This window comes from Carassius gibelio, chromosome B8 (assembly GCF_023724105.1).
Source record: "Carassius gibelio isolate Cgi1373 ecotype wild population from Czech Republic chromosome B8, carGib1.2-hapl.c, whole genome shotgun sequence".
NCBI classification, from domain to species: domain Eukaryota; kingdom Metazoa; phylum Chordata; class Actinopteri; order Cypriniformes; family Cyprinidae; genus Carassius; species Carassius gibelio.
Window position 1 is genome coordinate 20,062,452 of NC_068403.1, and position 22,441 is coordinate 20,084,892.

General features: G+C 37.4%; 1 protein-coding gene across 2 annotated transcripts; it reads right to left on the minus strand.

The window, feature by feature from the left end:
- Positions 1-838: 838 nt before the first annotated feature.
- LOC127964070 (calcium-binding protein 1) lies at positions 839-20,040 on the minus strand. 2 transcript variants are annotated; one of them, XM_052564224.1, is made up of 7 exons: positions 19,137-20,040; positions 8,776-8,806; positions 8,448-8,591; positions 8,256-8,365; positions 8,111-8,185; positions 1,961-2,033; positions 839-1,856 (listed from the first exon to the last, which is right to left on the minus strand). In XM_052564224.1, the coding sequence occupies exons 1-7, from the start codon at positions 19,803-19,805 to the stop codon at positions 1,831-1,833; spliced, it is 1,128 nt and encodes a 375-aa protein (XP_052420184.1). In that variant the 5' UTR covers positions 19,806-20,040; the 3' UTR covers positions 839-1,830. The 2 variants fall into 2 exon arrangements, with proteins under 2 accessions (XP_052420184.1, XP_052420185.1); XM_052564225.1 differs by lacking the exon at positions 19,137-20,040 and adding an exon at positions 8,900-9,126.
- Positions 20,041-22,441: the final 2,401 nt, after the last annotated feature.

The window sequence follows — 22,441 nt, forward strand, 5'->3', positions numbered from 1 at the left end:
TTTTAAGTAATGGCCAACGTAAAGAAAGAGAAAAATAATGTTATCTTACTCATATTTTATTATTTTATTATATAATGATAACTCATAGTATAATAATATACAATAGAAAGTTTATCTTTCTAAGTCTTTCTAAGTTTATTTTTCATGTAACTATGTACACACTGTATGTAAAAAATAACTTTATTTTTATTTATAAATAAATAAATTATTTTAAATACATTCATATCCAAGAAGTTCATTGTATGTCTTGCGGAATGTATGTTTTATTTAAGTTTATTTTATTTAATTAGTCTAATGCAATTATTAATTTCATTATAAATTACATTTCTTCAAAAACGCAAAATATTCTTCTTTAAGTGACATATCAAGTGATCTTTATTTTTGGCATATTCTATTAGACTAATTAGCCCTGATATGGCAACCCTACTAATTTTTGCGATTAATATTAAATATGCCCCCCCCCCCCCAAATAAAAAACCTACGTGTAAATGGTTAAAAATGGACACGTTTAATAAAAACACCATCATGATGTCATCAGCCTGTTTTGACCACACGGTGGCGATAGGTTTCGGTCGCTCTGTCTGAATTCACAATGAACAGCAGGAAAATTCTGTCCCGTTATGGTCCGGTGGAAAAGCTCGTTACCATGACAACACGAACAGTCTGTTCCAGCCGCTGGGAAAGTGATGCTCGCTGCTGAATGATTTGGAGAACAGCACAACAGACACCAGTAAAAGTACTGCTTCTAATGTATACAAATAGCATTTCTTCAGAGGAGGTGAAGGCAAACCTGAACTATGGAAGACATAATAGAGTAATGAAGCTTACACAAACGTGGTGATGAAAAATATATGCTATAACTAGACACGCTTTTATTTGCTTATCTTGTTACAATGTATTGAAACCACTATATAACATATGAAGGTCTTCTGGCATGCAAGAATCTGGTCAGATAACAATTAAGACTACATATGTCTCTGACACTGGTCACACAAACATGGAGAGAATCAATTCAAGTACATCAATATGTTTCTTAAGATTATAGGGATCGGGTTTTGAATGTTTGTAATATCTGGGTATTGTGCATGGATTCATATGAGCCTGTGTTGAGTGAAACTCTGTGCTCTTGAAATTAGTTTCCTGACAAGTATGTCACGTTAACTAAAAATAGTGAATCGAACATTTCTAAAGTTAGAGACCACTTTTTTAAAACTAGAGGCTAAAGTTAACCCAGCAACAAGATTTGGTTCTGTTTTTGCACAGTGGTTTATATATGTTTTAAAGACATGCACTGTGGATTAAGAACAGTAACAGGCGAATTGTTTGACAAAGACAAACAAATGGAGTTAGGTAGCTGAGCTTGACTTACAGTATATAACATATTATTTGGAAGTCAATGAATTTACGCCATCACATTACTGCAAACAAAAGAAAAACTTTCAGACATAATTTTCTTCACCTACCTTATTACAAATAGATAGATATATACAGGTCAACAGGGACAACACTTAATGTATTATTGCCATGATCAAGCATGGTACTCTCCTTCGAATGTGCATGTAAAAAATATATATTGTTTGGTCTTGCATGTTTCAAAGTGCAGAGACTCTTGGCTACAGTATAAGTGTATACTTTTTTGTTTGTGTGTGTGCTTGTGTTTTGTTTTGTTTAGTTTTTTCTCCACAAAGTCCAGTTTTCAGTTTTTATACCATGCACTGGCTCAGCAAGGCTTTTCTTGCAGTAGTCTAATAGTCTGTCCGCTTTGACCAGCAGGAAGCAGTACAGAATCTCACTTTCTTCTGTTGGAGAAACCATATGAATGCTGCCCTCTCAGCGGGACACCATTCGCACAAACTCTGAAAGAGACAGACAGAAAAATACACAGACTTTAACTGAAAACGACTGTACATCTGTATCCTGCTTTTGCTTTTTTATTATTATTATGTAGTGCTATACTTACCTTCAAAATCTACATGTCCGTCTCCATTTAAGTCGATGTCTCTCAGTATGTCCTCTAGGTCTCGATGACCAACCTAACATAAACAGTAATGTGATGTTAACAATCAGGTGTCTGGATCCACTGACCCAAAGATGAAAATTCTGAACCCCAAAATGTTTTACCGTTTATGAAAGAATCATTCTAATGAGCCTTCTCCTTTCTGGTTGATTTGATTCAGTAATTCAAATGACTGATTCAGTTTTTTTCCTCAAACAAATTTATTGTAACACTTCAATATATTTGTAACAGTGCACAAATCATATGGACCATTTTAATGCCGCTTTTATTTTTGGTTTTTCGACAAGGTCATTATAGACTTTAGAAGATCCATTTTGGATTACTCAAAGAACCTTTAAGTGAACATTTTATTTTAGTGTGAAGAACATTTACATTTTTTTTTTTTTTAAAGAACCTTTTCCACCATAAAGAAACTTTTGTGGAATGGAAATGTTCCATGAATATTAAAGGTTCCTCATGGAACTATTGATGCCACTGTCAAACCTTTGTTTTATGAAAGTAGCAAATCAATAAAAGAACCATCTAAAAAACTTGTTTTCCACTGTAAAAATTCCTACAGAATGGAAAGCCTCCATGGATATTAAAAGCTGGTCATAGAACCACCAATGCAAATGAAGAATCTTTATTTGTTTATGGAAAAGAATTGTCTGCAGATTCATTCAGAATTCTTCTTAGAAACAGCATTACAGGTTTGGGAGAACATAAGGGTGAGTAAAGGCCTATACTTCAAGCAAAATGAAAGAATGTACTGGTCTGATGTTACTTTGAACAAAATCATTACAAATCGAAGTTTGTTTTGAGTTCAAAACAGCTCAAAACTAACTTTCCGTAAATGTTTGTTCTGGCTGGTAAACACCTTCAAACTACCACTGGTCAATGCGATTAGGTAACCAGTAAGAACATGAGTAAAAACATGAACACACTGGAGACGTGCTTTGAAGTATTAGTTGTAATTCTAATTAATAAAAGCAACACTCAGTAAATTAGAATGTTGTGGGAAAGTTCATTTATTTTAATAATTCAACTCAAATTGTCAAACTCATGTATTAAATAAATTCAACGTACACAGACTGAAGTAGTTTAAGTCTATGATTCTTTTAATTGTGATGATTTTGGCTCACATTTGGCAAAAACCCACCAATTTACTATTTCAACAAATTAGTGACATGCCAATCAGCTAATCAACTCAAAACACCTGCAAATGTTTCCTGAGCCTTGACAATCATTAACACCCTTCACAAGGAGGTTAAGCCACAGCATTCATTGCCAAATAAGCTGGATGTTCAGAGAGTGCTGTATCCAAGCATCCAAGCAAAATCGATTCAAGAGTTTGAGTGAACATCACAAGGAATGGACTGAGGCTGGGTTCAAGGCATCAAGAGCCACCACACACAGACATTCAAGGAATTTGCTGAACCACAGACAACATCAGAGGCATCCTAACTGGGGTAAGAAGGAGAAGAAGAAGAACTGGACTGTTGCCCAGTGGTCCAAAGTCCTCTTTTCAGATGAGAGCAAGTTTTGTATTTCATTTGGAAACCAAGGTCCTAGTGTCTGGATGAAGGGTGGAGAAGCTCATAGACCAAGTTGATTGAAGTCCAGTGTTAAGATTCCACAGTCTTTGATGATTTGGGGTGCAATGTCATCTGCTGGTGTTGGTCCACTGTGTTTTTTGAAAACCAAAGTCACTGCACCCATTTGCCAAAAAATCTTGGAGCACTTCATGCTTCCTTCTGCTGACCAGCTTTTTAAAGATGCTGATTTCATTTACCAGCAGCATTTGGCACCTGCCCACACTGCCAAAAGCACCAAAAGTTGGTTAAATGACCATGGTGAATATGTGTTTGACTGGCCAGCAAACTCACCAGACCTGAACCACATAGAGAATCTCTGGACTATTGTCAAGAGGAAAATGAGAAACAAGAGACCAAAAAATGCAGATGAGCTGAAGGCCACTGTCAAAGAAACCTGGTCTTCCATCCCACCTCAGCAGTGCCACAAACTGATCACCTCCATGCCACACTGAATTGAGGCAATAATTAAAGCAAAAGGAGCCCCTACTAAGTATTAAGTACACATACAGTAAATGAACATACTTTCCAGAAGGCCAACAAATCACTATTTTTTTTTTTTTTTTTTTTTTTTTTACTTATGAAGTATTCTAATTCGTTGAGATATTAAAAAGGGCCTCTAACACTAGTTTTCTTTATACTTTTTTCTATTTTATCTACTTTTCTTTTTGTTTTGTATGCACATATATATACACACACACACACACACACACACACACACTCATACACACAAACAAACATATCCAGATCTCTGTTACGTTAATGAACTTTCTGTTTCCTTATTTGGTCTTCTTCCTGTTCTTGTTTTGTTAATTGATTATTCCCCACCTGTCTCCAGTTCCCTCATTACCTCCTGTGTGCTTAAATACCCTGTCTGTTCAGTTCTTCCTCGTCTGTGATTATTGTATTGTAACTTAATGCTGTTATTGTAACTTAACCTATTGATGTTAATGCGTTGTATATAGTCTGTCAATTTCCTTCCATATTCAGTAAACTCCTCATTTGATCAAGATCCTCCTCAGGCTCTTTATTCCAACGTTAGCATACACCCATTTATTTTTGTTTTCCTCCCTCTCCCGGAATGGCGATTTCCAGAAGTCCAACTCCTGTGCCTGGAGCAACTGGACCATTTGCTGGAGGACCATACCAGGGACTTTCTAGATCTGGCGTGCCTTACCCACTTCCCTGACCGCTCGCTCTCAAACTTCTACACCGGCCTGAGCGAGCGGTGTAAGGCACGCCTACCAGCGAAACGGTCCCTGAAAGGATTTCGCCACTTTCATGGAGTGGGTGCTGGAGAAAAATGGATCTTCATGGACCATCTGCACCGCCGAAGAGGATATCTCCAGCCCCACTCCCGACCCAGTGACCAGCCAGGCACCATCACACCGCATGGAGCCAGAGCCCACAGCAGCCGCAGAGCCCGAGCCTTTCATTGACAGGGAGCAGGACTTCGAGAGCGTGACTGACCAGGTGTGTGAGCCGGCAACACCATGCGTCTTGGGAGTTTTAGTGGAGATCGAGGGCGTGGAGGAAAGCCCTGTCCACACATCTGCGACTGAGGGTGAGCTGTTTTCAGTTTCTGAAAGTTGTATGGAGCAATTTATGGACTGGTGTATGGAGTTATTCCTGAACCTCCTGTTTCTATGCAGGTTCCATCCAGCCCAAATTTCCTGTTTCTCCGCTGGTTCCATTCAGCCCTGATCCCCCTGTATACACTCTCAGTGGCCCACTCCCACCTCATCCAGTCAGTTCCTCTGCTCCATTTCTGCTGGTTCCGCCCAGCCCTGAATTTCCTGTGTCCGCTGGTTCCACCCGGCCCTGAATTTCCTGTGTGTCCACTGGTTCTGCCCAGCCCTGGATTTTCTGTGTCTCCGCTGGTTCCGCCCAGCCTTGAATTTCCTGTGTCTCCTGTATTCCCTCCCAGCCTCCCTCTCCCACCTCCTAGACCTGCCAGTTCCCCTGCTCCACTTCCACTGGTTCAATCCAGTTCCGTATCTCCTTTCTCTCTGCTGGCTCTGTCCAGCCCTGATCCACCTGTGTTTCCTCCCATCCTTCCTCTCTCATCTCCTCCTAGACCAGCCAGTTCCTTGACCTCATCTCTGCTGATCCCAGTCAGTCCTGCAGCTCACCCTCTGTCCGCGCCATCTGGGCACGATGGTTCGCCGCAGGACTTCCAGTCTCCGGCTCTGCCTAGGCATGTGGATTCCCTGTCTCCGCCTCCAGCCTCCGAGCCCTAGACTCCTCCTCAGTCCTTCGACCCAGCAGCTCCACCTTGGCTCTTAGCTCCCTCGTCTCCACCGTGGCCTGGCATCCCACCTGCTCCACCTGGCTCCCTCGTCCCTCCGGCTCCACCTTGGTCAGTAGTCAACCATCTGCCACCTTGGGACTCCATTCCTCTGGCTACACCTAGTCACTCCATCCCTCTGGCTCAGTCAGGCTCCTCCTTCCCTTTGATTCCACCTCCATCCTCAGTCACTCCGGCTCTGCAGCGGTCTTCCAGGGCCCCGCCTCCGCCTTGGTCACCTGAGCCTTCTGCTCCACCTAGGCCCTCCGGATCCTCTGCTTCACCCTGGCTCTGCGGCTGCGCTGCTCCGCTCCGTCTTGGGCTCCTCACCCACCGGTGCAGTCCCCGTCTGTTGGCCCCCTGGTGTCGTTGGCTCCTTCTCCACCATGGCTCCTCCCGCCATCGACTCCACCGTGGATCTCCATCCTGGCCTGGCTCCGGGCTCCTCCCTCCATCCACTCCGCCCTGGTCCCTAGCTCCTTGTTCCCTCTTCACCTGCCCCTTGCCTGCCCCACGCCCGCCTCCAGAACCCCCACCCTCCCTCTGCAAGGTATTCCTCTTGCGGTCCGAGTAGGAGTGTGACGGTTAGTATATAACCGTGAGACCGGCGGTTATAGTTGAACATCGTCATTAGAACTCTATAACCGCCAAAACCGTGTCATTAAATTATTTTGTACAAACATTTTTTGATCAAAAATTATTTTCATTTTTTAGATAGGATCATAAGATACGCAATATATCGGGAGACATGGTTTTTACCACTTAATGAAGTTTTGTAAATCGTCAGACATGATATTTACCACTTCATTAAATTTTGCTTTGTAGAAAACCTTTCTTAAAAACGAATTTGGTTTTGTACAAATTTTATCTTAATTTTAATAAATGTTTCATCAACCAATTGCATGTATTTTAATAAATAAAAAGCAAATATAGCAGACAGCGATAACCATGACATGGAAGCACCAGCGCGCCGCGTTCACTTGCACTGCACTGTGAACTAGAGCCAACTCATTGTAAATGAAACTCAGAGTAGGCCTATGCCTCATACATTAGCATTAAATATCTTTGCAGCATCCTTTCTATAACAGAAAATAATCAGCGGCTGGCGGGCGGGTGCGGCTTTGAAATTTGCTCAAAAAACTTTGGCGCGGATGATGAGTTTTGTGACAGATCTCCTTTATAAACGGAGGTCTGAAATCTCTGCCCCTTTACCGATCAGAGCGCGCACTGTCACGGAGTTAACCCGCTATCTCCACAAACAACCAATTGACTCTATGGCAGATCCACTAGCATGGTGGCGAGACAATGAAACGCTATCCGCTCACCCCAGTTCTCCAGTTCCCTCATTACCTCCTGTGTGCTTAAATACCCTGTCTGTTCAGTTCTTCCTCGTCCGTGATTATTGTATTGTAACCTAATGCTGTTATTGTAACTTAACCTATTGATGTTAGTGTGTGTGTGTGTGTGTGTGTGTGTGTGTGTGTGTGTGTGTATAATCGGTCATTCTCCTTCCATATTCAGTAAACTCCTCATTTGATCAAGATCCTTCTCAAGCTCTTTATTCCAATGTTAGCATACAGCCATAATTGTAACCATCGCTATGATCCGATGCATTCTTAACTGCTGTTTTCCCACCACAGGCATGTTTATTTTATTATCAAGTGTCTTTACATATTCATCTAAATGCCACCCTTGGGTAAGTAGCACTGGGATGTTTTTAACCGTAAACAGCTTGTGTATTTTGAATTTCTTTATATCCCCAAAGGAAGAATAAAACAGAACTTCACATTGAGTAAATCAGGGCATTTAGTAATTACAGATATCTATCCCTTTAAAGCTGCAGTGAAATAGATATTTTCTTCTGTATTGTGACATACATTTGAGTGAGTCAAATGATAAAAAATAATGTAGGACAGTGTCCTGATTTTATTAAGTTGTTGATTGGATGGAGGCAGAGCATAATGCAAGCTTCCAATCAACTGTAAAAAAAGAGATGAAGTTTAGGTGACAGTTGAAGGGTTAAGTGGACAAAATGATCCTGCACGTCACCAGAGAAAAGTAATTTCACAGTAAGTCATAACACTTTGATAAAACATCATGAGATTGAAATTAAAAAAAATGTGCGCATGGATGAATCACTCACAATGAGATCACTGACATGCCTTTAGAAAATATTAATGTCACTTCAACATGTCACCTCAAGCACATTGTCACAAATGTTCCAAAAGCACGAACCTGTTGTCCCAGCAGCTTCCTCATAGCTTCCCTTAGCTCTCCTGTGCTTATTTCACCATCTCCATTTGTGTCAAACTGGAATACATGATATATTTTATATGTATTTAATATTTGTATATTACAATCTTTTTAAATCTTCACTCACCTCTTTGAAGGCATTTCTCAGCTCCTTAATGCCGATCATGTCTGCTGTCTCTGCTAGGAGTTTAGGTCCCATCAACCCTACAAAGTCCTCGAAATCTACATGGCCACCTACTAAGAAAAACAAACTGATGTGAATATTTCGTAACAAAAACGTGGCAGATAAGATAATGGCTGTGTGCACACAGAAGCTTACAGTTCATGTTGATTTGTTGGCTCAGTTCTATTAGTTCCATCTCGGTGGGCATGTAGCCCATGGTTCTCATGCAGTTCCCCAGGTCTTTACAGCTGATAAAGCCATCTTTATCTTTATCAAACTCCTTAAACGCTTCTCGTAACTCTTTACTCGTCAAGACAAACCAAAGACATGAACAGCATACAGTTAACACACAGTAATAAAAAACAAGCTAAATAAACCATCTAGGAATGTTTTAATAATTGTAGTTTCAGCTTATTAAGGTTTAAAGAAGTTAAACAAACTATTAAATTTATGTCATCTATAAACTACAGATTGAAAAACTTACCATCAATCTCTTCAGGTCTCAACTCTCGATTCTGTAACAAAAAAGACGGGGAAGAAATAGTCAAAACAACACCAGCAAAGGTTGAATTTTAAAGACATAGCACCCAATAATCTTAGTTCCTCACAAAAAAATACAGGCCATCCAGGAAATGAAGCTCTTCTGGAGATGGATCCATTCCCAGAAAACCTTTAACCAATGATGCATCAAAACCAGTCATAGTGGCCATTGCTTTACTAGACTAGTTGCTCAGAGTCACTCAACATTGTGTTTAGGACTTGTTTTATAGCTTTAAGAAAGAGCAATAGCACATTATAAAAAGGTCTGGTGGTCCTGGTCATGTGACAATGGCATTTCTTCAGCGTCACAGCTAAGCGAACAAATCCCAGTAAGTGTGACAGAGAAAAAAACTAACATTGACAACCTTTAAAGGAGATGGAGGAAAGAGAGGCCGAACGATGGAGAACAGAAGCTGTAGCATTCACCACGGGGGGAAGAAAGGAGTATAAACATGCAGGCTTTACTGACGTAAGACCATGATATTCACGCACACACACATGCAAAAACATGCAATCTAAATTGTAGACCAAAACAAAGGAGCAGCAATTTATGTGACGTAAATATGTACACCTACACGGCACCATGCAGAAAAAGACAAGCTAAATTACTTAAGTAAGTAGCATTAAACGTTCCAGGGCAAAGCCACACAGAAGACTTTTGTGGACTGTATACAGTAAAGCATCATTCACAACGTGCAAGCCATTACGTAGTTCTGTGTTTGTGTTTGTGTATCTAAATTAGAGAGTGCACATTCATTCAATATAATTTAGATGTAACTTATTACTGTGATTTCAAAGCTGAATTTTCAGCAGTCGTTAATCCAGTCTTCACATGATCTTTCAGAAATCATACTGATTTGCGTATAGAATAGCTCTTTTAGAATCTTTTGTAACAATTTAAGTATTTACTGTCACTTTTAAGCAATTTTATGCAACAATGCTGAAAAACAGAAGGTATTCATTTCTAGCCTACGAAAAAAAAAAAATGATATTACCCAAAATATATGATATCAATGACTGGAGAAACACATATGCATTAAAGGGTTAAAAGACTTGCAATTATATACATATTTTTATGCATATACATTTAAGAGAACCTGTTTTTCTGGTCATTTAATTTAAGATACAATATGTCTGTGCTTCGATTCCATGTCCCAGAAAGCCTCAAAAATATATTATATGGCCATTGCCCCCAAAATGTCCTTCCTTTCTCTTTCTACCTTACCTCTCTGTGTAAAAATATCAGAGAATAGCTCATGATGTGTTAGATCAGGAGCTTATAACAGCCTCACTGACAGAAACACTTTGTTTAATGAGGTTCCTAGAAACATTAAGAGGAACATGTTCATATAAGCACACAAATCACAATAATAAGGATATGTTAACATCTAATTCAGCATTATTCTCACTTTTCTCTGCATTGGGTGTCACAGATAAATCTTATACACAAAACCATCCATTAAGTGTGAATAGTGTACTTTCACGTGTATGTTAAAAAATGGGGGTGACAGTTAAAAGGTTAAAAACACAAAGTCAAGTATGTATATTAATTTCAACATTGCTCTTAACCATAACACAAACGCATGAATTCACAAAGAATTGTTTATTTTATTTATGCCTATTTATTCACACAGCCATATGTGTTGTGAACGTCTCAGAGAAAGGACTGTATGTCTATGTATGTGTGAGAAAGACAGATAGAGAAAGAAAGCATTTCCATTAATAAAAATAAGCAATCCAGCCAACATTTTCCATTCATTCATCATAACAGTTTACTGAACACATTGTGTTGACTGGCTCTTCAGATCTATACACTCTTACAGTGACTATAAACAGAGAGGAAGGGAAAGCGAGAGCGAGACAGATAAAGAGAGGGACAATAAAAACACCAAAGAAATAGAAAAGACTTTATCTGGTTTAATAGCATTGGGAAACAAGATCATTCAGCTAATGCACTCAGTTTCACTGTGTAAGCCACGATGGGACAAATTTATTGCAGTTTGGGAAAAGTCAGAAATGTGTTTTCTCAAAAAAAAAAATAAAAAAAAAAAATAATACTGTTCATAGATTAAAATAGAGACAAACTAAACTATATCAGAGAAGTATGAAAAATATGTACGTATTATATATAAAAAAAACTTTTTCTGTAGTCAGCTTTAGATATGTCAGGATTCTGGACTGGTCTGTGCTGTGTTCCCTTATTTGGTCATGTTCCTGTCCTTGTTTAGTTAATTAGTCATTCTGCACCTGTGTTTGGTAATCATCCTGTGTTTATAAGTCCTAGTGCAGTCTGTCTCTGTTGGGTCTACAAGTGATGTATGTGTGTCAATCTTCTGTTCCCTGTTTTGGATACAATTAAAGTCTTTTTTTTGATTGTCTTCTTTCTGGCAGCATAACGTGACAAGATGTTTATGACACTGTAAAAAGTGATAACCTGCAAATGTCACCTTAAAGAAACATTTTTAAAGATACATTTTTGTCTGAATTAACCAATATTTATTTTTATTTTTTTTATTATTGGTTACACTCTGTAAATTATTATTATTATTTATTTAAGTTTAAAGTTTTTTTTTAAATGCTATGCTACTGCCATATAAGAACCATTTTTAGGTTCTTGCACACTGAGTTTCTAATTTGTCATCCTTTCCTATTAAAATGCTTACTATGGATGCAAAAATGCCATATATGACAATGGTCGTATTTATTTATTTTTAAAGTGCAAAATTTTCAGATTTTCAATTTTCGCCAAAGAACCTTTCAATTAAAAGTTCCTAAAATATACATGTATTTTTTTCTTTGCGTAAAGAACATTTTAAAATAAAGAACCTTTTTTCCACAATGAAAAAAATGGAACCATTTCATCATTATTAAATCAACCTTAAATCATAAATGCCAATAAAGAACATGCATTTATATGATATTAGATTGACACATGTCAAAAGCCTAAATTCCAATAAAGAACATGTTCATGATTTTTGATTATAACATAAATATTATCTCTCCCCATTCAAAACATGCTATGGTGTCTTAATGTTGTTTTGTGGTTGCTAGGTAATTCTGACTGTTAAGATATCAAAAGAGCAAGTTTCTTCTCAATCTTTCTCAAGATCTTAATTTTTATTTATTTTTGTAATCTTCTGTCGTGAAATTTGGGTAACACTTTAGATTAGGGAACAAATTAGAGTTTAATTTTTACATGAATGTATATATATATATATATATATATATATATATATATATATATATATATATATATATATATATATATATGTATATGTATATACACATAGTTAATCGCTGCCTGCTTATTTTATTGATAGTATGTAAGGTAGTTATTGTAGTTGTGATTAGGTATTGGTTAAGGGATATGGTCATGTTTGTAGAAAAATACATTAATATGCTTTGTAATTAATAATAAACAGTCAATATGATATAGAAATATGCGTGCTAGTAAGCAACTTAATTATGTTGCTAAAAATGTTTTTGAAAATTCTATGTCAGGTCACTTATATCACAACACAAGCCACATTTTGATCTTTAATATTGTGCAGCACTAAGAGACCCATTACACCAGGAAACCGACGAGAACCAAGACAAATGCAAATGAGAATAAAAGGGACACCTTTGAAAATGCAAATTCACTCCCCTCCTTTGTTTTACGAGCAAAATAAAATTCCCAGGCCTCCACAGTCATTATGTTGTGTTAGTCAGCATTCATGGAGGCATTGAGATTATTCAAAGATTTCCCTACAAAGACTTATACACAGATAGTACACAAATGTGATGGTCTTTACTGATAATTAAATCTAAAACTAGGTCACTCCGTGAACTGTAGCAACAGAAAAATGGGACACAAGAAAATGGGGCTTGGATCTCAAACACATTGGGAGAAAACATCATGAAACAAGTATTTTTATACTATTTGCTAAAAATGTTTCTCCCGCAAGTAAAGAAGGAAGGGTTCTTTCTGTAAATTCAGTGTTGAATCAATTTGATCAATCTTATATGCACAGATGACAGGCAGTGGTTTAAGATAAATGTGATATAATAATAAAAAAGCTAAAGCTCTGCAAAAAGGACAGAGGAGGGTGTAAATATGAAACTGTCTGAGTGTGTTTGTTTAGAGGAGAGTGGGTCTCTTTCAGACATGCATATTAGCATTCTCACAGCTGGAGGCCTGGTTTCTAATCCAAACAATATTTTATACAGACAGCTAAACATAACACACACTCACACATTTAACTTTAGATTGTGCAAACTTTGTTTCAGTCCTGCATTGACAGCCTTCATTGTATGTGTTTTGAAGTACTTTATAGATCTGTGATTCTCTGCTGGTTTTCTTACCACTTAAAAGGTCTGTAATATACAGTAAAGGAAAACTGACAATACATTTTGTCGATGGTTGGTATTTCATGCTTTCAGCTGTAGATTTACCTATACTGATTTTGTATTACTGATACTGAATGAATGCTTTATTGCATTTGTTTAGATAGGAGGACAAAGAGGAAATCACAGAAGAGGAGATTTGGTCCTGGAAAGTCCCGTAAAATTGGAACTCAAATTCACAACCACCGAGAAGCAGACCCTATTTTAGCTGCTTAATTTTTGGTTACACAATAATAAACTTATCAATAGAATATGACAGTATGATAACACTTTAGTATAGGGACCAGTTCTCTTTGTTAACTAGTTGTTTATTAGTATGCTTATTATTAGCATATTTCCATGCATTGATAAGAGAGTAAATATAAGGGACAAAATATCGGTCCAAATGACTCTGTTTCTATGCTTGGCCGTCAATAAGTAACCATTCAAAACAGTCAGCAAACTCAGCAAAAACCATGCTTATCCTTGCTGTAAGTGAGCTTGTTTTTAATGAAGCCTGGTTTGTATCTTCTTTGATCCTGAATAGTTCTATTGACTGTTTCTTAGAACACAAGTTGACATTCTCTTTTTGAACACTGTTAATAAAGAACAAAGATTAATCGGAGTATAGGACTATACTGGAGTGTATTTCTTTAAAAGAAAATTAATTCTTTCTACTTCAAAAATTAGTTTAATTCAATGTGTTAATTGCTGTTGTAATTCTGTGTAGTTGTTTTAAGTAGAAAGACTAAAATAGTGATTTCTTTACAAATGGTCTCCAGTAATCCTACTACTGCAACTAAAAACCATAGTACATGAATATGGTAATCGTATCAAAGTTACACAATTTGTATTATTTCAGGATGCTATTGTGCAACTGTCCTTGTCCTTTATTGTGAGCTTAAAAGTATTCATAAACCTTTCAGGAATGCCATAGCCATGCTTTTATAAGCCAGCCATGACTATGACATTAAAGCTTATTGAGTGGATACAGAGGCCAATTAATGATGCTTCTGTTTATGCTGCTCGCATATCTGTAACACATAGATACATTTTATTTTCTGGTTCATTTTGTTCCTTACGAGTCTCTTTTCTCACACACATGTGCATCTTTTTTATCTGTCATCTTCCATCCATCTCTATTTCCCCCTCATTATTCTCCATGAGATGATTCATCCCAAGAAACAGATTCAGGGGCAGAAGCCCTTCTCTGCCTCTTCTCCTCTGATATGTTGGTTTCATTTATCCCTCCATCCCCTTTTCAAGCTCACTGTGAATTTCAATGTGCAGCATACTTTTAACTGTCACCTCTCATCCTGTCAGCAGACACAGTCACAAGATCACCATGCACTCAAACACCCCCCTCCCCCCCACTGCAATGCACTGAATATTATCACACAATATCTTTCAGAATCCTTGAATGTACACCTGTTTCCACTTGTACACAAACAAAAATATGCATAGGCAAAAAATTCAACAGCAAAAGCAGTTTCTAAGGTCATAATAATCGGCATTATTGTAACAGGATAATACTTGGGAAAGAGGATTACTTTAAAGCACTGATTTCCAAGCAGTTTATAGGGGGTATTTGTTGGAAATATTTAGATTTCTTTCTTTGCTAAACAATATCGACTATAATATCATTTGTTATGAAAGGATATTTTAGCCTTACAGATGGGGCTGACAAAGACATAAAGGTTGGGAAACACTGCTCTAAAATAAGAAATGATGAAGAAGAATTAAAATGGTGAGAGAGACATGTGAAAGTGTGAAGAGATTAAGACATTTAATTAACCTATAAACACTTATTGACTGAGAGAATGAGCTAATTTATCATGGTAAGTCAACTAATGATGTACTATCAATACACAATATGAACCTAAAGAGCTTTGCCCACATAATAAAATCTGATCATGTTTAAAGCTGTTTCATTTTGTAGAGCTGTAATTACAGAATGTTGAAAAACAGTGACCTCACCCAAAAATGAAAATGCTGTCATCATTTACTCACCTTCATTTAGTTCCAAACCCGTATAAGTTGCTTTCTTATGTTGAACATAAAATAATGTATGTTTGAGGATTTATATTAATCAAACAGTTGGTGGTTGCCATTGACTTCCATAGTAGAAAAAAAAATATTATGGGAGTCAATGGCAACAACAAACAGTTTGAATACCAGCATCTTCAAAATATCTTATTTTATGTTCAAGATAAGAAAGCAGCTTTCTTCAATCCTTCAAGCTTGCATTTAGAAATGCTTCCATGTGTCAGATTTGTTAATAATATGAAGGCTAATAAGCAACTAGTTAATATTGAGAATTGGTCACTATACTTCAGTGTTACAGAGATTACTCTGGTGCAATATTAATCTCTTTTCAAAGTATTTCTTCATTTTACCCAAACTCAGTCTTAACATGATAAACTGAATGAAAAGTCTGTCATAGTGATAAATATTTACAAATTAGCACTTATTCCAGCATCTTGGGCTGTAGACAATGAAACACACTGGATGGATAGCTAGTGAATCACACATTTTTGTAATATTATATGAATTAAAATAGCCCGCAAAACAAAGATAATCTGTTGCACATTCATCACACCGGCTACAATATTGACACTAGATCCATTCAAATTCCAATTCTCCAAGTATCTGGTTTTTGATCTCCCAGAAGAGCATGGCAAGGTCACTGTAACCTCAAAAAACACATGAGTAAGAGAAAAGAAGGAAAGAAGGAAGGGCATGTTTAACAGTAGACACAAAAACATCAGAGGAACGAAACAGATGCACAAAGAGGTGTGAGAATAAAAATAGCATGAAAGAGAAGTGGAGCCCAAATCTGGTTTAACATCTACAAGGTTTATGGAGGGAAAGGGTCGCGTTGTCATCCAAGGACATGTTTGTCAGTCTTATTTCAACACCCCTGTCAAGGCAAGTGTTGGGAATTTCGACATACCGATAGGGAATGTGTCACCCCTGTGATCAGAGCCTATTACGCTGCATTTCTGGTAAACTGTGTTTACACACACACACACACACACCCATCGAGAGATTGTAAGCCAACCTCACTGATTCATACAGCGTCTGAGGCTGACAGCCTAAACAACATACTTGCAAACAGAAGGTTTCTCCCAGTAATGTGAGATTCCCCCATGAATGCCAATAAAGTACTCCAACATTTTAGGCAATAAGGGTGACTTTAAGTTTAAGGCTTCAAATTAGGTTAAAAAAACATGTATAATGATTGTATTTAGGGGCTTTGAGACGAAAAAACCCCACTGAGGCACATGTAAATGGTCCATCACAGTATATAAACAATAACAGATGGAGGGTTACAGTGAAAAATGCTCAGAACTTGAAGGCGAATATAATTGGTCTCATTTGCCCATGTTTTCTAACTAGCCGCCAGTTAATTTTACCCTTTGATCTAACAAGTTACTATTTGTACATTGAGAATAGCTCATGACCATGAATGGATTTAATCTATGTTTATGACTAACCCTCCAGTTCATTTCTACCATCAAAAAGGGGTTTATCTCATTAACCTGGGTTCTAAAATGTGGTGATATATCAGTTTTAAAAGCTTCCTGCATAGCAATAATAGTACGACCCACATTAGTGTAGCAGCAAATTTATGTGTGTGTTTGTACGTGTTGTTTTCGAACCGCAGCGCAGCATCAAAGTCATTGTGGCGGTGACATCAGACAGCTTTTAATCATTTATACACAGAATCTCACGGAATAGGATATGCCTAAAAAAGATTTGCATTTCACATACAGACATTGTATTCTTTATCTATTCAAGCCTTTCAATGTCTAAGCAACAAAGGAGCACCATCCCGCCCGGAGCTCATCCTTCCAGCCAAGATTCCTTTATTATTAATGCAATTGATTTTCAAAGTTCTGTGATATGTGTTCCGAAGGCAAGCTTCCATGACGTTCTAGACCTCCAGTCCTCTGGGGAGCACATTTAATCAGTGGCAGCTCACAGCTGTTTCAGGAATAAAACTCTGGGACACATTGTGAATATAAATTCAAATTCATTTTGATAATATTCCTTATAATTAAAAAACATCTCAGTCAAATAAATGTGCCGATTCAGGTACACGGGACAGAGAAACTGTTGCATAAAATGGTACCAAATGCCAAACTATTGTGTGTGAGATATCATGACACTGGTCTTTTTAGATTAGGGCATATAGAGTTCAATGATAAACGAGTCTTGGCCATATTTTTTTTAATTCCCAGTACAAATCATGCACCAATGTAGTATTTTTCAGAATGGCTCAGCTAGGTGTGGTCACATTTAATATTCCTTTGCAGTTTTTCATGGACAAACTAAAGTGATTTCAATACAAATGATCGGGATTTTCACATCCACATTGCACCATGGTACACATGTGCACACATTTTGTGAAAGAGTTGCCCACAAAGATTTTTGCTACAGGTTCAAGTCCTGCAAAGTGGCCACATTGCTCAACAAAAAGCTGTTTGGTTTTAAAGTGACTTGTGTGTGAGCTGTACACATTACTATACTATTGATAATAAACTAGGGATCTTTTTGGCCTGCAAAATTTCATATGAAATTTAACAGAAATGTTGCTAATGTGACTGCATCTTAATGAAGGACTAGACAACTAGGAGTTATGACTTTGGCCATAAGATGAGGTTTACCATCTCTGGCCTGTCTCTGATAATATGCAATATTGCCAAGTCAACCACATTGCTTTTTGAATTTTGTGGAAAACAACAACAACAACAAAACACACACACAGAAACAATGCTATAGCTGCGCCTGAAATTGCATAGTGTCTATTCGCGAGTAAAAAGTATGTTCTATATGAACATCCACATCCAGTTTATTATTAATATGTGACCTGCACAGTAGCATTACTTCAGTGTCATTCACAGCCCGTCTCTTTTGGCCTCATGGGAAAGTAAAGTGGAATATTGGTCAGTCAGTTTTTTTTTTTTTTCTATTATTATTTATTCTATTTTTTTCCAAATATTATATATATATATATATACATACATACTATACTGATGGAATAAGACATATTCAGAAAAACACAGCACATGAAAACATCAATATGGAAAAGCCTCTAAGTGCTTTCTGAAATGTTCTTCTAAAATGAGCATTTTTATCAGGCTCTATGTATTTAGGTACAGTGATTTCACTTTATTTCCAGTTAAGTGAAATAACTGAACATAAACATGGAGCCTGATAAAAATGCTCATTTAAGAGGAAAATTTCCAATGACACTTAGAGGATTTCACATATGAAGTCTTCATATGCATATGAAAAAACTTAGAAAGTTCAGTGACAGCACCAGCTTAAAAAATAAAAATAAATAAATAAATAAAAATAACCTACATTGACAAATATGTTTGAAAGTTTATGATTAATATTGCTCTCTTTTGATTTATTTGATTATATGGAATTATAACGTCTGTTTTCTAGACAAATGTCATTGTCTGTCCATCATTCTGAATTCAATTGAAAACCTTTTTGAACTCCTACAGTTAATAAAAAATTCAACAAATGTGGGACTTTACTAAACTGTTCTCATGGAACACATGAAATCCAATATACCCCACATAGTTCTAAATTTAACTCAAACATACCTTCCACTAAACATACAGTAGGCTTCAATAACTCTGACTTTATAGTAGTCAACTCTCTCGACACTTTTATCAAGCTTTTTGAGTATTTACACAAAACTTTTTGTAAATTATAGCACGATGCTCAATACCATATAAAGTTGCTGTGTGAACTGTAAGCGTTTGTGTTACATGCAATTTTAAGCCTTTCTAAAATCACGCCTGTCTACTATTGATATTTACTCATAGCATAAAGTTTATGACCCTATAAAAGCAGCTTACAACTATATTTAAATAAGACCCATTATAAAACTCCTATTGTCAGCGTGTGTTCAGGCCTTACCTGTCCGAACACGGAGCTGAGGAACGGCCGCAGGTTGAAGTCCGCTTCAGAAGATGCTGCGCTGGACCTCCTCGATCTGCGGGAGGAGCGGCTGGAGGATGCGGGTACCGGCGAGGATGAGGCGGTGGAGGCTTGACACGCCTCTCTGCTCGATGAAGAAGACCCCGGTCGAGCCAGTTGAGGTGACTCAAAAAACAGAGCCCTTTCGTCCCTTGACTCGGAGAAAGACTGAGTTCTGGTGGGCATGCGAGCGGTGTGAGAGTGCTCGAGTCGTGGCTCCTGAGGCAGGTCGTCCCGGGTGGAGCGGTGGCGGTGATGGTGATGGTGGCGGTTGTGGTGATGATGATGTCGTCTGGCTGTCTTGTGCTCTCTTGCATCTGGAAGCTCCGACAGGTCCTCCTGACTGTGAGTCGTGGAAAGAGTGTGTCGATGGGAGTGGGAGTGTTGTGGGTGGCTCTTCTCTGCGCTATTTTGGGTACCGACCAGTGAGGGGTGACAAAGGGGTCTCCGCGAGCTCGCATCGCAATCCGCCGTCTCCGCTCCAGATGCCGCTGCCGCAGCGGCGCGCTGATGGTGTATGCGCCGGGCTCCGGGATGATCGCTCTTGGCCGGTGCGGAGGATCTCAGTAAGGAAGTCGTCGATTCGCTTTTGGGGAGCGTGAAACTCATCCTCCTCAGCCTTGTAAAATGCCCTTGAAGGTAAAGGCTGACCTTTGAGATGTCACATTATTGTCATTTGAATATAATAGCCCGGTGTAGAGTGCTGAGAGTACACCGGCACCTCCTCGATGGCATTTTGGGTTTGAAATGATGCTATCGAGATCTTTTCCTCATGGAGTTGGTGCCACCTGATTGCTCCGTTAGGTGGTTAGCGCTACTCTGGTAGGACGCGTAGGTAAGGGGAGATGGGCTAGGGAATAAACCGAAAAAAAGATTCAGAGAGAGAGAGAGAGAGAGAGAGAGAGAGAGGGGGCACGCGGAACGTATGGTGTGCATCATCAGATGCCTGTGGGTGACACAACATAACATACAATGTATGGACAAAAACACAGAAAGAATCTCTCTCATTGTCTAAGCTTCAGTGTATTTGGGAATCCTCAGTATAAAGAATAGATAAAAAAGTGTAATTAATGTTGACCAATATCCACCCCATATGGATATAAAGACTTTCTGGACATTGAGAAAATAAGTATTGCATTTTATTCTGAAAGCGAGCAAAGCATTTATTTATATAAAAGATTTTGAGCTAACAGGTTTATCAAATAAAATATAAATAAAATAATAGTTGACATTAATGTATGTTATGAAAACATATTTAATTATGCCCTACGTAAAATTCTAAGCTAACAGGTTTATCAAATATCAAGAAAATTGTCAGTAATGCATGTTTAATGTAAAACACATCTTTAATAATTAATTATGTTCTATGTAAACTTTTGAGGTAGCAGGTTTATCTGATAAAATATACATACATTATAATGTGTTTAATGAAAAACTAATATTTAGCCTAATTATGTCCTTTAAATGTGCAATTATGAGGTTTATCGAATAGGATATAAATAAAATAATACTTTACAATGTATGTTTAAAGAAAACATGCTTTTAACATTTATGTAAAATTATGAGCTTACAGGCTTTATCAGATAAAATGTACATTAAATAATAGTTTACAATGCATGTTTAATGTATTTAATATTAAATTATGTCCACGTTTTTATTTATAATTGTTATAGGCCTATAAAAATGTAGGCTACAAGAGTACCTATCTATATAACCAATGTAAAAGAAATCATAAAATATTGATCCCCTGGTGTAAGCTTCATTCTCATATCCTAAAATTTCATATTTAATTTTCAACCCTTCCACTAATGTGTAATCAATATTTTGTGACTAAATGTCAACATGTACTTGTGCTAAGAAAATCTCAAATAAAATAAAAATAAAACACAGGAAAATGTCAAATCAGAATATGCAATTATATTCTAAGTTTAAAAAGCTTGCGAGACCCAGAATAAGATCAATAAAGTGCTGTAACCACAGTTAGTATTAATCAGAAAAGTGGTTGACTAATATTGTTTTTTCAGTGCTTACTTCTTAAAATGTATATTCACGCTTCCCCGGTCTTATGTGCTTGGTTACATCATTGCCATACATGACGAAACATATTTTCATTAACTCCAATAAAACCTACCCATCCACCCAGGGTTTTCAACCATCTTGAATGTGTTCTGTGTCCCCAGGGTGATAAAGTTTTCAGAACGCATCATGTTGAGGAGTTCTCTTCTCTCGCCCACAGATTTTCACTTGATTAAACACAGCATCCTATTGTGCTGCATGTTCAGGACATCCCAGCCTCAGGCTACTCCATGGTCCATTTATTCCTCATGAACCAGAATGAGACAACCTGCATAAAACATGACATTTAGACCCAAAATTCCATCTCTGTCTTGCTCATTCCAAGTCTTGTTTTTAAAAGCCATCTCCAAAAGAGGTATGCAAACATGCACAACATTAAGCCAAAGGATAATGCAATAGTTTAATCTATAGGGTCACAGTAATGTCAGAAACATATAGGCGGATCATGTGTGGCCATGGGGAGTCAGGGACTTTGGGCAAAAATGCAACTAAATTGGACAAAAATGCCCCTGCACAAACAAATTTCTCTATTCTGTCTGTTGCTAACAAAGTGAATATGAAGTGTCCATTGCGACATTAAATTAAGATCTGCTGCACTGGAGTTTTTACATTGATGTACATTTTAACAAATCACACACAGTTCTGTTGAGCTTAGTAATAAATTGACCAATCAGAGGTGTTCAGATGAGTCAGCGCTGAAACTCATCACTTTTGTTGAGTGCGCGCACGTTCAAGACTCTTGTGAATTCTCTCATCATAAACAACAAATCACAGCTATGTACAAAGGTACAATGTAAGTAAGATATTCATTGCTTCAGTGATTTATAATGATATGATTGATTTTTTTCTTTTTGAGGGTGCTTAAACTTGTGATAGATCATAGTTAAATTGTAATCACATTAAATACAATTAATTCCCATTAAACATGTTTTACAGCTTACATGACACCCATGTCTGATTCTTGCCTAAAAATAAATGTTTATGATGTTTATTTGGCTGCTTTTGGCCTTGCCCTGGAGTGGGTTCACCCTCCGCCTATGGTTAGGAGCCTGAAATATTATAGTTGCCTTCTGAAATTGTGCAATACATCATACATAAAAGAGAAAGAATATATTAATATAATAGTATAAATACTAAAATGCTGACTGTTGTAAGGGACATTTTGATGA